Source organism: Lepisma saccharinum, chromosome 2, assembly GCF_977018435.1.
Source record: "Lepisma saccharinum chromosome 2, izLepSacc3.1, whole genome shotgun sequence".
In the NCBI taxonomy this organism is placed as follows: Eukaryota; Metazoa; Arthropoda; class Insecta; order Zygentoma; family Lepismatidae; genus Lepisma; species Lepisma saccharinum.
The window spans coordinates 16,017,431-16,035,384 of record NC_139230.1 but is presented as its reverse complement, the minus strand read 5'-3'; the positions used below and the strand labels follow the sequence as shown (position 1 = coordinate 16,035,384).

The 17,954-nt window shown below is 38.6% G+C and overlaps 1 protein-coding gene across 4 annotated transcripts in view; it reads right to left on the bottom strand.

Annotated features, from left to right (window-relative positions):
• The window catches only part of Plekhm1 (Pleckstrin homology and RUN domain containing M1), a 99,241-nt gene that overhangs the window by 51,664 nt on the left and 29,623 nt on the right, over window positions 1-17,954 (bottom strand). For all 4 annotated transcript variants that reach the window (XM_083117099.1, XM_083117102.1, XM_083117100.1 and 1 more), the window contains one exon: window positions 17,927-17,954. This exon is cut by the window's right edge and continues 91 nt beyond it. In XM_083117099.1, the coding sequence (XP_082973225.1) occupies window positions 17,927-17,954 (28 nt within the window). The remainder of the gene's footprint in view (window positions 1-17,926) is intronic.

Genomic DNA, 17,954 nt, shown 5'->3' with positions numbered 1-17,954 from the left:
TTCATTCCATCATTGGTATTATACGGATTTACCATGGTAACTGCAAATGTGCAATGTGTGTGATTGTTCTGAGCAAGATTCTCGTGAGGATTCATACATCTAGGTGTTTGGCCGGGAGGCCAACACGATGTAATATGACTTTTTCATCGTCATGCTACGAGTAATGTTTGTATGCTTTACGCATCCTTATGAACCTTTTAGTGATTAATTCTTGGAATGATTGCCAAGTTTGGGATGTCAGACCTTTTGTGCATTGATCAATTTCGTAGGAAGAACTCCTTATTTTTGGAATTTGGTATTTAATTCCATGAGTCCTTTTTGTTATTTGTACTTACATTTACTCAGTGTGTATATTTATTTTGGATGGGTTGTTTCTATCTTTTTGCAAGTCAGGGGCATTTGTAACGTTTTTAATATTTAATATTATAAACTCTACAAAAGGTGAAAATTGACGTAAAATATAGTACTATTTTCGGCCATCAGAGGCCACTGTCCTCGATTGCTCGACCGGTGCTGCCTCTCGCGGAGCACTCGGTATACACGGGCTGGACGTAAACCGCACACAGTGCAACAGAGGAGCTGATACTGACTGGAACGGAACTCGACCACTCCCCCTTTGGTCGCCAGAAGCCAGCGAGAGACGTACCTAGCCTGAGGCCTGTGAAGACGGAAGCCTTCATTGCTCGCGACTCGTAAAATGGACTGCATCTAAGGGAATAATTACGGTGATTGAAGTGCGGCATGGCAGGAACTTTTTGAGGCTGAACTTTTCTGTTATAATAGGTACGTAAACTCTCTGCTGTGCTACAAGAACTTTATAATTGTGCCAACGTTCCAGATCGTCCCCCCCCCCCCCCTTTATCAAAAAGTAAAGTCTATACTAATCCTTTACATTAGTCCTCCAACGTGAACTAAGGACAAGAATTGTTCGCCAAAATTGTCAAAAAAGTGAATTGGGTGATTTATTAATTTGAATTTTGATTCACATCTCGTTCCCGTCGCCCAAAGACTTATTACGTTCTAAAAATTGAACTTTTGACCTGCGCGCATTTACTTACTTGAATCTACGAACGTAACAATTGCATTTGTGGTCGACGTGGTATAATCGCTCCGCCCATTCGACGTTCCGATTTTACGAACTAAGATTTTGGTTAAATTTTCTCGCATACGAACAAAAGAAATCTACGTGTTCTCTGCAACGTATATCACCTTATCCGGGACGCATGTTCCTTCCCTCCTTTGCCCCTTTCTCGGTAGCATTTAAATCGGGAGAATTGAGTTAATGTTAATGAATGGCAAAAATAATGCCGTAAGGCAAATCAGGGTAAAATCTAAATGAAGACTTGCACCGCAATTAACACACTTGGGAAATAATTGGGAAGTATTTGTGATTGTCTAATGTGGACTGTTTAATTGGATTTAAGTAATATATGCATATGCATTTTTGTTACGCATGATTGAAAGATGCTCGTTAACTGTTGTAAATTAATGGTACACGCAGGACGTGTTTGTAAATTTGACGTGCTCTCACGTCGTTCATGTGAATAGTGTTTTGGCTTACGCTGATTGTTCTGTTTTGACTATTTTACGAGCTTTTTGGTGTTCTTGAAATACATATAGTAATTGATTAACGTAGTTGTCTTGTTGATGATTCACAAATACAAATTGACCTTTTGCCTTACTTGAAAATGGTATTAAACAAATGAATGCGTGCATAAAACGCAAGACACGAGTTTAAGAGATGATTGAAATCCAGGTTCCATTTTGTCAATTGTAGACGCGGTAGACAAATAGAGTTAGTGTTATAGAAAATTGTGAGGACAAATTAACGTAACGGAGAAAGCACGGTGTGCCATTCGTTGGTGGACCCTTTTGACCTTATGCATATGCTTATAAATATATATCTATTTTGTGTGTATATTGTATTACAGGGCTTTGTCTCGCGTTTCTCGTCGGCATTGCTCGTAGACTCTTGCACTGTCGATCGAGAAGGGCGACGCAAATTGTAACTTGTAATATATAGTGTGAGGCTTCAAATATTGTCTAAAGTTGTAATTGCCGCGCAGCCGCTTTCCAATTTAAATATCGCGAGTGATCACAACTAACCCCCACTATATCATTACAAAATTGGTATCAGAGCACGGTTGCAATCGATCTGGTGTGTGAACATTACCCTTGCTTTAGTCTTGAAATTGTAGGACATCAAAATTTTTTTTCCCTCCCATTAATATTTTTTTTCCCTCCCTTTTTTTTCTCATTTTGGTCTGTGATCTTTTTAAATTTTCTGTCCCCCTTTAGATCAATTAGTTTTTTTTCCCGTTTAACATTATATAGGGTGTCCCTATAATGGCCCCTCCTGAGGAGAGTAAAGTTCTTGACGCTGGATGCCAGACGGCGTTGTCCTTTCCTGTTGTGCCACCTTCGGTGGGTGCTAATTTTGTTGTACCATCAGCCCCTCCCGTTCCGCCATTGCACCCTAATTTGTTCCCCCAACCCTTTTACAGACTCAGTATGCCAAGAAAAATTTTTCCCTTGAAATTAGTAAAATTGATCATTGGAACACTTCAGTTAACTTATCGGCACATGTCGCCCATACCCCGCAGGACACTGTTTCTCGGGATACCTCCCCTTTTTGCACGTATTGTCGTCGGAGAGGTCATCAAATTTCTACGTGCCGCCGTCGACCTAATTCTTCAAATTCAGGGGGTCATAATTAGCATACGCATCCTTCATAATTACCTTACAGTCAATAACCTTGACGATTTGGCTGATTCGCAAATTGCTTTACAACTTCAATCCTCTCAAGCCTCCGGTCAATGAAGTTTTTGTATTAAGTTAGACCATGCCTTTTCCCATGCATTTCTTTGTTCTCTTCTTACAGTGTTATCAGATATTGAATTAATATATATATACAGATTTCAATGTGTTTATATACAGTGTATGTAAGTATACATATATCTAAGAGTCTTACTCTTTGTTGTTGTATTTCAGAGTAATTCCAATTATTTTCGTGGTAAATGTATATTATGAGAGATATAATATGTTCTCTCTGGGATATGAAATTTGTGTACTTTGTTCTAACCAATGGTAATACCTCATTCTCCGTATAAAACTTGTAAAAATGCTACCTCCTTGTTTCCTTCCTGTAGTAACTTTTCTCCTCTTGCTATCCTATTCCTTCCTTCTTCTTTCTTTCTTTACTTAGTATTTGATTTCGTTCCTTTTTTTCTTTCTCGGTTTTTTTGCTCTACGAGGATGGAAATTACTACCAGTGAATAATTATGGAACCAACAATCTTTTCATCGCCATGGATGCATGCTTTTCATTCCATCATTGGTATTATACGGATTTACCATGGTAACTGCAAATGTGCAATGTGTGTGATTGTTCTGAGCAAGATTCTCGTGAGGATTCATACATCTAGGTGTTTGGCCGGGAGGCCAACACGATGTAATATGACTTTTTCATCGTCATGCTACGAGTAATGTTTGTATGCTTTACGCATCCTTATGAACCTTTTAGTGATTAATTCTTGGAATGATTGCCAAGTTTGGGATGTCAGACCTTTTGTGCATTGATCAATTTCGTAGGAAGAACTCCTTATTTTTGGAATTTGGTATTTAATTCCATGAGTCCTTTTTGTTATTTGTACTTACATTTACTCAGTGTGTATATTTATTTTGGATGGGTTGTTTCTATCTTTTTGCAAGTCAGGGGCATTTGTAACGTTTTTAATATTTAATATTATAAACTCTACAAAAGGTGAAAATTGACGTAAAATATAGTACTATTTTCGGCCATCAGAGGCCACTGTCCTCGATTGCTCGACCGGTGCTGCCTCTCGCGGAGCACTCGGTATACACGGGCTGGACGTAAACCGCACACAGTGCAACAGAGGAGCTGATACTGACTGGAACGGAACTCGACCACTCCCCCTTTGGTCGCCAGAAGCCAGCGAGAGACGTACCTAGCCTGAGGCCTGTGAAGACGGAAGCCTTCATTGCTCGCGACTCGTAAAATGGACTGCATCTAAGGGAATAATTACGGTGATTGAAGTGCGGCATGGCAGGAACTTTTTGAGGCTGAACTTTTCTGTTATAATAGGTACGTAAACTCTCTGCTGTGCTACAAGAACTTTATAATTGTGCCAACGTTCCAGATCGTCCCCCCCCCCCTTTATCAAAAAGTAAAGTCTATACTAATCCTTTACATTAGTCCTCCAACGTGAACTAAGGACAAGAATTGTTCGCCAAAATTGTCAAAAAAGTGAATTGGGTGATTTATTAATTTGAATTTTGATTCACATCTCGTTCCCGTCGCCCAAAGACTTATTACGTTCTAAAAATTGAACTTTTGACCTGCGCGCATTTACTTACTTGAATCTACGAACGTAACAATTGCATTTGTGGTCGACGTGGTATAATCGCTCCGCCCATTCGACGTTCCGATTTTACGAACTAAGATTTTGGTTAAATTTTCTCGCATACGAACAAAAGAAATCTACGTGTTCTCTGCAACGTATATCACCTTATCCGGGACGCATGTTCCTTCCCTCCTTTGCCCCTTTCTCGGTAGCATTTAAATCGGGAGAATTGAGTTAATGTTAATGAATGGCAAAAATAATGCCGTAAGGCAAATCAGGGTAAAATCTAAATGAAGACTTGCACCGCAATTAACACACTTGGGAAATAATTGGGAAGTATTTGTGATTGTCTAATGTGGACTGTTTAATTGGATTTAAGTAATATATGCATATGCATTTTTGTTACGCATGATTGAAAGATGCTCGTTAACTGTTGTAAATTAATGGTACACGCAGGACGTGTTTGTAAATTTGACGTGCTCTCACGTCGTTCATGTGAATAGTGTTTTGGCTTACGCTGATTGTTCTGTTTTGACTATTTTACGAGCTTTTTGGTGTTCTTGAAATACATATAGTAATTGATTAACGTAGTTGTCTTGTTGATGATTCACAAATACAAATTGACCTTTTGCCTTACTTGAAAATGGTATTAAACAAATGAATGCGTGCATAAAACGCAAGACATGAGTTTAAGAGATGATTGAAATCCAGGTTCCATTTTGTCAATTGTAGACGCGGTAGACAAATAGAGTTAGTGTTATAGAAAATTGTGAGGACAAATTAACGTAACGGAGAAAGCACGGTGTGCCATTCGTTGGTGGACCCTTTTGACCTTATGCATATGCTTATAAATATATATCTATTTTGTGTGTATATTGTATTACAGGGCTTTGTCTCGCGTTTCTCGTCGGCATTGCTCGTAGACTCTTGCACTGTCGATCGAGAAGGGCGACGCAAATTGTAACTTGTAATATATAGTGTGAGGCTTCAAATATTGTCTAAAGTTGTAATTGCCGCGCAGCCGCTTTCCAATTTAAATATCGCGAGTGATCACAACTAACCCCCACTATATCATTACAAAATTGGTATCAGAGCACGGTTGCAATCGATCTGGTGTGTGAACATTACCCTTGCTTTAGTCTTGAAATTGTAGGACATCAAAATTTTTTTTCCCTCCCATTAATATTTTTTTTCCCTCCCTTTTTTTTCTCATTTTGGTCTGTGATCTTTTTAAATTTTCTGCCCCCCTTTAGATCAATTAGTTTTTTTTCCCGTTTAACATTATATAGGGTGTCCCTATAATGGCCCCTCCTGAGGAGAGTAAAGTTCTTGACGCTGGATGCCAGACGGCGTTGTCCTTTCCTGTTGTGCCACCTTCGGTGGGTGCTAATTTTGTTGTACCATCAGCCCCTCCCGTTCCGCCATTGCACCCTAATTTGTTCCCCCAACCCTTTTACAGACTCAGTATGCCAAGAAAAATTTTTCCCTTGAAATTAGTAAAATTGATCATTGGAACACTTCAGTTAACTTATCGGCACATGTCGCCCATACCCCGCAGGACACTGTTTCTCGGGATACCTCCCCTTTTTGCACGTATTGTCGTCGGAGAGGTCATCAAATTTCTACGTGCCGCCGTCGACCTAATTCTTCAAATTCAGGGGGTCATAATTAGCATACGCATCCTTCATAATTACCTTACAGTCAATAACCTTGACGATTTGGCTGATTCGCAAATTGCTTTACAACTTCAATCCTCTCAAGCCTCCGGTCAATGAAGTTTTTGTATTAAGTTAGACCATGCCTTTTCCCATGCATTTCTTTGTTCTCTTCTTACAGTGTTATCAGATATTGAATTAATATATATATACAGATTTCAATGTGTTTATATACAGTGTATGTAAGTATACATATATCTAAGAGTCTTACTCTTTGTTGTTGTATTTCAGAGTAATTCCAATTATTTTCGTGGTAAATGTATATTATGAGAGATATAATATGTTCTCTCTGGGATATGAAATTTGTGTACTTTGTTCTAACCAATGGTAATACCTCATTCTCCGTATAAAACTTGTAAAAATGCTACCTCCTTGTTTCCTTCCTGTAGTAACTTTTCTCCTCTTGCTATCCTATTCCTTCCTTCTTCTTTCTTTCTTTACTTAGTATTTGATTTCGTTCCTTTTTTTCTTTCTCGGTTTTTTTGCTCTACGAGGATGGAAATTACTACCAGTGAATAATTATGGAACCAACAATCTTTTCATCGCCATGGATGCATGCTTTTCATTCCATCATTGGTATTATACGGATTTACCATGGTAACTGCAAATGTGCAATGTGTGTGATTGTTCTGAGCAAGATTCTCGTGAGGATTCATACATCTAGGTGTTTGGCCGGGAGGCCAACACGATGTAATATGACTTTTTCATCGTCATGCTACGAGTAATGTTTGTATGCTTTACGCATCCTTATGAACCTTTTAGTGATTAATTCTTGGAATGATTGCCAAGTTTGGGATGTCAGACCTTTTGTGCATTGATCAATTTCGTAGGAAGAACTCCTTATTTTTGGAATTTGGTATTTAATTCCATGAGTCCTTTTTGTTATTTGTACTTACATTTACTCAGTGTGTATATTTATTTTGGATGGGTTGTTTCTATCTTTTTGCAAGTCAGGGGCATTTGTAACGTTTTTAATATTTAATATTATAAACTCTACAAAAGGTGAAAATTGACGTAAAATATAGTACTATTTTCGGCCATCAGAGGCCACTGTCCTCGATTGCTCGACCGGTGCTGCCTCTCGCGGAGCACTCGGTATACACGGGCTGGACGTAAACCGCACACAGTGCAACAGAGGAGTTGATACTGACTGGAACGGAACTCGACCACTCCCCCTTTGGTCGCCAGAAGCCAGCGAGAGACGTACCTAGCCTGAGGCCTGTGAAGACGGAAGCCTTCATTGCTCGCGACTCGTAAAATGGACTGCATCTAAGGGAATAATTACGGTGATTGAAGTGCGGCATGGCAGGAACTTTTTGAGGCTGAACTTTTCTGTTATAATAGGTACGTAAACTCTCTGCTGTGCTACAAGAACTTTATAATTGTGCCAACGTTCCAGATCGTCCCCCCCCCCCCTTTATCAAAAAGTAAAGTCTATACTAATCCTTTACATTAGTCCTCCAACGTGAACTAAGGACAAGAATTGTTCGCCAAAATTGTCAAAAAAGTGAATTGGGTGATTTATTAATTTGAATTTTGATTCACATCTCGTTCCCGTCGCCCAAAGACTTATTACGTTCTAAAAATTGAACTTTTGACCTGCGCGCATTTACTTACTTGAATCTACGAACGTAACAATTGCATTTGTGGTCGACGTGGTATAATCGCTCCGCCCATTCGACATTTCGATTTTACGAACTAAGATTTTGGTTAAATTTTCTCGCATACGAACAAAAGAAATCTACGTGTTCTCTGCAACGTATATCACCTTATCCGGGACGCATGTTCCTTCCCTCCTTTGCCCCTTTCTCGGTAGCATTTAAATCGGGAGAATTGAGTTAATGTTAATGAATGGCAAAAATAATGCCGTAAGGCAAATCAGGGTAAAATCTAAATGAAGACTTGCACCGCAATTAACACACTTGGGAAATAATTGGGAAGTATTTGTGATTGTCTAATGTGGACTGTTTAATTGGATTTAAGTAATATATGCATATGCATTTTTGTTACGCATGATTGAAAGATGCTCGTTAACTGTTGTAAATTAATGGTACACGCAGGACGTGTTTGTAAATTTGACGTGCTCTCACGTCGTTCATGTGAATAGTGTTTTGGCTTACGCTGATTGTTCTGTTTTGACTATTTTACGAGCTTTTTGGTGTTCTTGAAATACATATAGTAATTGATTAACGTAGTTGTCTTGTTGATGATTCACAAATACAAATTGACCTTTTGCCTTACTTGAAAATGGTACTAAACAAATGAATGCGTGCATAAAACGCAAGACACGAGTTTAAGAGATGATTGAAATCCAGGTTCCATTTTGTCAATTGTAGACGCGGTAGACAAATAGAGTTAGTGTTACAGAAAATTGTGAGGACAAATTAACGTAACGGAGAAAGCACGGTGTGCCATTCGTTGGTGGACCCTTTTGACCTTATGCATATGCTTATAACTATATATCTATTTGGTGTGTATATTGTATTACAGGGCTTTGTCTCGCGTTTCTCGTCGGCATTGCTCGTAGACTCTTGCACTGTCGATCGAGAAGGGCGACGCAAATTGTAACTTGTAATATATAGTGTGAGGCTTCAAATATTGTCTAAAGTTGTAATTGCCGCGCAGCCGCTTTCCAATTTAAATATCGCGAGTGATCACAACTAACCCCCACTATATCATTACAAAATTGGTATCAGAGCACGGTTGCAATCGATCTGGTGTGTGAACATTACCCTTGCTTTAGTCTTGAAATTGTAGGACATCAAAAATTTTTTTCCCTCCCATTAATATTTTTTTTCCCTCCCTTTTTTTTCTCATTTTGGTCTGTGATCTTTTTAAATTTTCTGCCCCCCTTTAGATCAATTAGTTTTTTTTCCCGTTTAACATTATATAGGGTGTCCCTATAATGGCCCCTCCTGAGGAGAGTAAAGTTCTTGACGCTGGATGCCAGACGGCGTTGTCCTTTCCTGTTGTGCCACCTTCGGTGGGTGCTAATTTTGTTGTACCATCAGCCCCTCCCGTTCCGCCATTGCACCCTAATTTGTTCCCCCAACCCTTTTACAGACTCAGTATGCCAAGAAAAATTTTTCCCTTGAAATTAGTAAAATTGATCATTGGAACACTTCAGTTAACTTATCGGCACATGTCGCCCATACCCCGCAGGACACTGTTTCTCGGGATACCTCCCCTTTTTGCACGTATTGTCGTCGGAGAGGTCATCAAATTTCTACGTGCCGCCGTCGACCTAATTCTTCAAATTCAGGGGGTCATAATTAGCATACGCGTCCTTCATAATTACCTTACAGTCAATAACCTTGACGATTTGGCTGATTCGCAAATTGCTTTACAACTTCAATCCTCTCAAGCCTCCGGTCAATGAAGTTTTTGTATTAAGTTAGACCATGCCTTTTCCCATGCATTTCTTTGTTCTCTTCTTACAGTGTTATCAGATATTGAATTAATATATATATACAGATTTTAATGTGTTTATATACAGTGTATGTAAGTATATATATATCTAAGAGTCTTACTCTTTGTTGTTGTATTTCAGAGTAATTCCAATTATTTTCGTGGTAAATGTATATTATGAGAGATATAATATGTTCTCTCTGGGATATGAAATTTGTGTACTTTGTTCTAACCAATGGTAATACCTCATTCTCCGTATAAAACTTGTAAAAATGCTACCTCCTTGTTTCCTTCCTGTAGTAACTTTTCTCCTCTTGCTATCCTATTCCTTCCTTCTTCTTTCTTTCTTTACTTAGTATTTGATTTCGTTCCTTTTTTTCTTTCTCGGTTTTTTTGCTCTACGAGGATGGAAATTACTACCAGTGAATAATTATGGAACCAACAATCTTTTCATCGCCATGGATGCATGCTTTTCATTCCATCATTGGTATTATACGGATTTACCATGGTAACTGCAAATGTGCAATGTGTGTGATTGTTCTGAGCAAGATTCTCGTGAGGATTCATACATCTAGGTGTTTGGCCGGGAGGCCAACACGATGTAATATGACTTTTTCATCGTCATGCTACGAGTAATGTTTGTATGCTTTACGCATCCTTATGAACCTTTTAGTGATTAATTCTTGGAATGATTGCCAAGTTTGGGATGTCAGACCTTTTGTGCATTGATCAATTTCGTAGGAAGAACTCCTTATTTTTGGAATTTGGTATTTAATTCCATGAGTCCTTTTTGTTATTTGTACTTACATTTACTCAGTGTGTATATTTATTTTGGATGGGTTGTTTCTATCTTTTTGCAAGTCAGGGGCATTTGTAACGTTTTTAATATTTAATATTATAAACTCTACAAAAGGTGAAAATTGACGTAAAATATAGTACTATTTTCGGCCATCAGAGGCCACTGTCCTCAATTGCTCGACCGGTGCTGCCTCTCGCGGAGCACTCGGTATACACGGGCTGGACGTAAACCGCACACAGTGCAACAGAGGAGCTGATACTGACTGGAACGGAACTCGACCACTCCCCCTTTGGTCGCCAGAAGCCAGCGAGAGACGTACCTAGCCTGAGGCCTGTGAAGACGGAAGCCTTCATTGCTCGCGACTCGTAAAATGGACTGCATCTAAGGGAATAATTACGGTGATTGAAGTGCGGCATGGCAGGAACTTTTTGAGGCTGAACTTTTCTGTTATAATAGGTACGTAAACTCTCTGCTGTGCTACAAGAACTTTATAATTGTGCCAACGTTCCAGATCGTCCCCCCCCCCCTTTATCAAAAAGTAAAGTCTATACTAATCCTTTACATTAGTCCTCCAACGTGAACTAAGGACAAGAATTGTTCGCCAAAATTGTCAAAAAAGTGAATTGGGTGATTTATTAATTTGAATTTTGATTCACATCTCGTTCCCGTCGCCCAAAGACTTATTACGTTCTAAAAATTGAACTTTTGACCTGCGCGCATTTACTTACTTGAATCTACGAACGTAACAATTGCATTTGTGGTCGACGTGGTATAATCGCTCCGCCCATTCGACGTTCCGATTTTACGAACTAAGATTTTGGTTAAATTTTCTCGCATACGAACAAAAGAAATCTACGTGTTCTCTGCAACGTATATCACCTTATCCGGGATGCATGTTCCTTCCCTCCTTTGCCCCTTTCTCGGTAGCATTTAAATCGGGAGAATTGAGTTAATGTTAATGAATGGCAAAAATAATGCCGTAAGGCAAATCAGGGTAAAATCTAAATGAAGACTTGCACCGCAATTAACACACTTGGGAAATAATTGGGAAGTATTTGTGATTGTCTAATGTGGACTGTTTAATTGGATTTAAGTAATATATGCATATGCATTTTTGTTACGCATGATTGAAAGATGCTCGTTAACTGTTGTAAATTAATGGTACACGCAGGACGTGTTTGTAAATTTGACGTGCTCTCACGTCGTTCATGTGAATAGTGTTTTGGCTTACGCTGATTGTTCTGTTTTGACTATTTTACGAGCTTTTTGGTGTTCTTGAAATACATATAGTAATTGATTAACGTAGTTGTCTTGTTGATGATTCACAAATACAAATTGACCTTTTGCCTTACTTGAAAATGGTACTAAACAAATGAATGCGTGCATAAAACGCAAGACATGAGTTTAAGAGATGATTGAAATCCAGGTTCCATTTTGTCAATTGTAGACGCGGTAGACAAATAGAGTTAGTGTTATAGAAAATTGTGAGGACAAATTAACGTAACGGAGAAAGCACGGTGTGCCATTCGTTGGTGGACCCTTTTGACCTTATGCATATGCTTATAAATATATATCTATTTTGTGTGTATATTGTATTACAGGGCTTTGTCTCGCGTTTCTCGTCGGCATTGCTCGTAGACTCTTGCACTGTCGATCGAGAAGGGCGACGCAAATTGTAACTTGTAATATATAGTGTGAGGCTTCAAATATTGTCTAAAGTTGTAATTGCCGCGCAGCCGCTTTCCAATTTAAATATCGCGAGTGATCACAACTAACCCCCACTATATCATTACAAAACTGGTATCAGAGCACGGTTGCAATCGATCTGGTGTGTGAACATTACCCTTGCTTTAGTCTTGAAATTGTAGGACATCAAAAAATTTTTTCCCTCCCATTAATATTTTTTTTCCCTCCCTTTTTTTTCTCATTTTGGTCTGTGATCTTTTTAAATTTTCTGCCCCCCTTTAGATCAATTAGTTTTTTTTCCCGTTTAACATTATATAGGGTGTCCCTATAATGGCCCCTCCTGAGGAGAGTAAAGTTCTTGACGCTGGATGCCAGACGGCGTTGTCCTTTCCTGTTGTGCCACCTTCGGTGGGTGCTAATTTTGTTGTACCATCAGCCCCTCCCGTTCCGCCATTGCACCCTAATTTGTTCCCCCAATCCTTTTACAGACTCAGTATGCCAAGAAAAATTTTTCCCTTGAAATTAGTAAAATTGATCATTGGAACACTTCAGTTAACTTATCGGCACATGTCGCCCATACCCCGCAGGACACTGTTTCTCGGGATACCTCCCCTTTTTGCACGTATTGTCGTCGGAGAGGTCATCAAATTTCTACGTGCCGCCGTCGACCTAATTCTTCAAATTCAGGGGGTCATAATTAGCATACGCGTCCTTCATAATTACCTTACAGTCAATAACCTTGACGATTTGGCTGATTCGCAAATTGCTTTACAACTTCAATCCTCTCAAGCCTCCGGTCAATGAAGTTTTTGTATTAAGTTAGACCATGCCTTTTCCCATGCATTTCTTTGTTCTCTTCTTACAGTGTTATCAGATATTGAATTAATATATATATACAGATTTTAATGTGTTTATATACAGTGTATGTAAGTATATATATATCTAAGAGTCTTACTCTTTGTTGTTGTATTTCAGAGTAATTCCAATTATTTTCGTGGTAAATGTATATTATGAGAGATATAATATGTTCTCTCTGGGATATGAAATTTGTGTACTTTGTTCTAACCAATGGTAATACCTCATTCTCCGTATAAAACTTGTAAAAATGCTACCTCCTTGTTTCCTTCCTGTAGTAACTTTTCTCCTCTTGCTATCCTATTCCTTCCTTCTTCTTTCTTTCTTTACTTAGTATTTGATTTCGTTCCTTTTTTTCTTTCTCGGTTTTTTTGCTCTACGAGGATGGAAATTACTACCAGTGAATAATTATGGAACCAACAATCTTTTCATCGCCATGGATGCATGCTTTTCATTCCATCATTGGTATTATACGGATTTACCATGGTAACTGCAAATGTGCAATGTGTGTGATTGTTCTGAGCAAGATTCTCGTGAGGATTCATACATCTAGGTGTTTGGCCGGGAGGCCAACACGATGTAATATGACTTTTTCATCGTCATGCTACGAGTAATGTTTGTATGCTTTACGCATCCTTATGAACCTTTTAGTGATTAATTCTTGGAATGATTGCCAAGTTTGGGATGTCAGACCTTTTGTGCATTGATCAATTTCGTAGGAAGAACTCCTTATTTTTGGAATTTGGTATTTAATTCCATGAGTCCTTTTTGTTATTTGTACTTACATTTACTCAGTGTGTATATTTATTTTGGATGGGTTGTTTCTATCTTTTTGCAAGTCAGGGGCATTTGTAACGTTTTTAATATTTAATATTATAAACTCTACAAAAGGTGAAAATTGACGTAAAATATAGTACTATTTTCGGCCATCAGAGGCCACTGTCCTCAATTGCTCGACCGGTGCTGCCTCTCGCGGAGCACTCGGTATACACGGGCTGGACGTAAACCGCACACAGTGCAACAGAGGAGCTGATACTGACTGGAACGGAACTCGACCACTCCCCCTTTGGTCGCCAGAAGCCAGCGAGAGACGTACCTAGCCTGAGGCCTGTGAAGACGGAAGCCTTCATTGCTCGCGACTCGTAAAATGGACTGCATCTAAGGGAATAATTACGGTGATTGAAGTGCGGCATGGCAGGAACTTTTTGAGGCTGAACTTTTCTGTTATAATAGGTACGTAAACTCTCTGCTGTGCTACAAGAACTTTATAATTGTGCCAACGTTCCAGATCGTCCCCCCCCCCTTTATCAAAAAGTAAAGTCTATACTAATCCTTTACATTAGTCCTCCAACGTGAACTAAGGACAAGAATTGTTTGCCAAAATTGTCAAAAAAGTGAATTGGGTGATTTATTAATTTGAATTTTGATTCACATCTCGTTCCCGTCGCCCAAAGACTTATTACGTTCTAAAAATTGAACTTTTGACCTGCGCGCATTTACTTACTTGAATCTACGAACGTAACAATTGCATTTGTGGTCGACGTGGTATAATCGCTCCGCCCATTCGACGTTCCGATTTTACGAACTAAGATTTTGGTTAAATTTTCTCGCATACGAACAAAAGAAATCTACGTGTTCTCTGCAACGTATATCACCTTATCCGGGACGCATGTTCCTTCCCTCCTTTGCCCCTTTCTCGGTAGCATTTAAATCGGGAGAATTGAGTTAATGTTAATGAATGGCAAAAATAATGCCGTAAGGCAAATCAGGGTAAAATCTAAATGAAGACTTGCACCGCAATTAACACACTTGGGAAATAATTGGGAAGTATTTGTGATTGTCTAATGTGGACTGTTTAATTGGATTTAAGTAATATATGCATATGCATTTTTGTTACGCATGATTGAAAGATGCTCGTTAACTGTTGTAAATTAATGGTACACGCAGGACGTGTTTGTAAATTTGACGTGCTCTCACGTCGTTCATGTGAATAGTGTTTTGGCTTACGCTGATTGTTCTGTTTTGACTATTTTACGAGCTTTTTGGTGTTCTTGAAATACATATAGTAATTGATTAACGTAGTTGTCTTGTTGATGATTCACAAATACAAATTGACCTTTTGCCTTACTTGAAAATGGTATTAAACAAATGAATGCGTGCATAAAACGCAAGACACGAGTTTAAGAGATGATTGAAATCCAGGTTCCATTTTGTCAATTGTAGACGCGGTAGACAAATAGAGTTAGTGTTACAGAAAATTGTGAGGACAAATTAACGTAACGGAGAAAGCACGGTGTGCCATTCGTTGGTGGACCCTTTTGACCTTATGCATACGCTTATAACTATATATCTATTTGGTGTGTATATTGTATTACAGGGCTTTGTCTCGCGTTTCTCGTCGGCATTGCTCGTAGACTCTTGCACTGTCGATCGAGAAGGGCGACGCAAATTGTAACTTGTAATATATAGTGTGAGGCTTCAAATATTGTCTAAAGTTGTAATTGCCGCGCAGCCGCTTTCCAATTTAAATATCGCGAGTGATCACAACTAACCCCCACTATATCATTACACATGACACCAAAGATCACAAAACTTTAAATGAAGCTACATCAAAAACTTTGGAATGTTTCATTTTGTGGATATGTGTAAGCTCTTTAGTTGAAGGTCTTTCATTTTAAAAAAAATGACATTTCTGAAACAGTACATTACAGAAATGTTCAGAGCTCTATCTTCACATTACTTCAACTGGTGACACTGATATTCAGTTCTGAACAATGTTTTCCATTTGATACACAGGTATAATTTGCAGAGCCTGGATTTTACCAAAATGCCTGTTTTGTCCCTTGAACAAAATTCATGGGATTTAAGTATGAAAGTATGTTTCAGGGTACTACATTCCTTATATGCAATTCTTAATGTGACCAAAAATTACCAATTCCAATTATTAGTTTCTGAAATGTTTCAATATGTAGTTGGATAATATTGTGTTTCAAATGTGAAAGGTTAGGTTTGCATCTCAACTTATTAGTTTTTCACACAGTTGGATTAAAGGGTAAGGGGTAGGGGAAGATGATCTCCCCTTCTCCTTTCCTAGCTAAAATTTATAATAAATCTTCAATTAACATATGAGTACAGGGTGATCGTCATAATCGCTGACCAATGTAAATTGCATATACTAGTTGACAATTGGAAAGAAAAAAGTTCATCCCAGCAGGGAAAGTTTGTTTCTCATGGCTTGTTCTCTTGCATCTCATTCACTTATGGCTTTCAGGTAGCAAGATAAGCGTGTGTTAATTCCAATGGTGTATTAATTAATTGTCTTCGGAAAGGTGGGACACATGTATTTCCATCATAATCATTGATCAAAAGGGCAACTGCTTAATTTTGGACTTTGAAGGAAAGGGGATGATTGTCATTTACTCTTACATTAATTACCACTGTATTATTAGTTTTCAAAGAATAGGGACCGGCCCTCGTGGCAGAGTGGTTAGCACATTGCACTATAATGCCAGGTGTCCTGGGTTCGAATCCCGGCCTGGGAATGGATGTTTGTGAGTGTCCATTCATCAATTTCATCATATCATCATGCATCTTCATCTTCGCAACTTCCCCTTAATTTGCCAGTGGTCCAGTTTGAAGACATCAATCTTACACAAATTTTAGTGTATGCGTAAGACTGTAACACAGCTAAAGAAAATTCCATCAAAAACTTCTGGGACAACTCTTGATTGATTGGATTTATTTTTACTTCATGTTTCTGCCACTTTTGGCTAATTGCAAAGATGATGATGAATAGTGATAAGATGAAATAGATGAAGGGAGAATCACAAACATACATTTTTTTTTTTTTTTTAAACTTTTGATGGCGCTGCTAGGTGGCCCATGTAGCGCTAGGAAGCGGGGTGTCACACAGCATGATTGGCATCCCCACTGCCACTACCACTACCACCACCACCACCACTGCCAAGGCCAAGCTGAGCAACGGGCACGTAGAGATGTCTGCTACAATCGACTCTCCCGCCTAGTGCGAGGTGTGTTACTGATTGACTTTATGGAGCCCGGGATCACAATCAGTGCGGCTGCATACTGTGAGACATTGCGCAGACTACGCAGAGCCATCCAGAACAATGCCCGACTGCATGTTGCTGGGTCAACCCAAGACCTTCTTCAACGATTCCACTAAGAAGTGTTTGATCACTACACCTCAGTCCTGGCACTGAGTGACTTCCACCTTTTCCCGGCGATGAAGAAGTGGTTGGGAGGATGGTGCTTCCACACCAATGAGGAGCAGCTTCAGGACAATGTGCAGACATGTCTCAACAGACAGGCAGCACCTTTTCTTGCAGAGGGTATTGGAAAGCTGGTCCATTGGTACAATAAATGTCTGAATCTTTTTGGTGATTATATTGAAAAGTAGATTATATGTGTACATAACTTTTGTCAATAAAACCATTTTGCTATTCACTGTGATTTTGATTTCATGCCCTATTGGAGGTTGAAAAAAATTGCCCTCCTACAATTTAAGCCCTTTATGCCTCTAAATTTTCTCTTCAAAAATAATAAATAATGTATACATCTATAATGCTGTTTCTGTTCATGTAAAATAATATTACAATTGTTAATACTGTGGAAAAATTAAAATTTTAGATGGAATATTTTGAACTTTAGGCTTTTCATTCTTCACAATAATAAAACCTGACACCTCTTTCTTTTAGTGTCTAGAAATCCAGGCTCGAATAATGTTTACGAGGTTTCATCAAGGCTCTCGCAAATATATACCATGGGGAGTAAATTTTCCAGTCCATGTATGTCATAAGACATTCATATAGGGTGCAATCAATAATATGTGATTATCAATACATAATATACTGAATACAGAAAATATTTTAACAAAAGTTTCTCCTTACTGAGATACAATGATGGAAACGTAAAACACAATCAAATACACAGAATCGTATGTTTCATTACTAAGTGGAAAATTATACAGCATTTCCAGTCAAAATGGTACCTTTCTACACTTTTAAAGTGATATTTTCTCTACAGTTTCACTTAATTTAGATAACTGGCACACAAAAAATATTTTGAAAATTCTGTCTTTACCTTGCTTTACTGAAACTCATTCCAACTG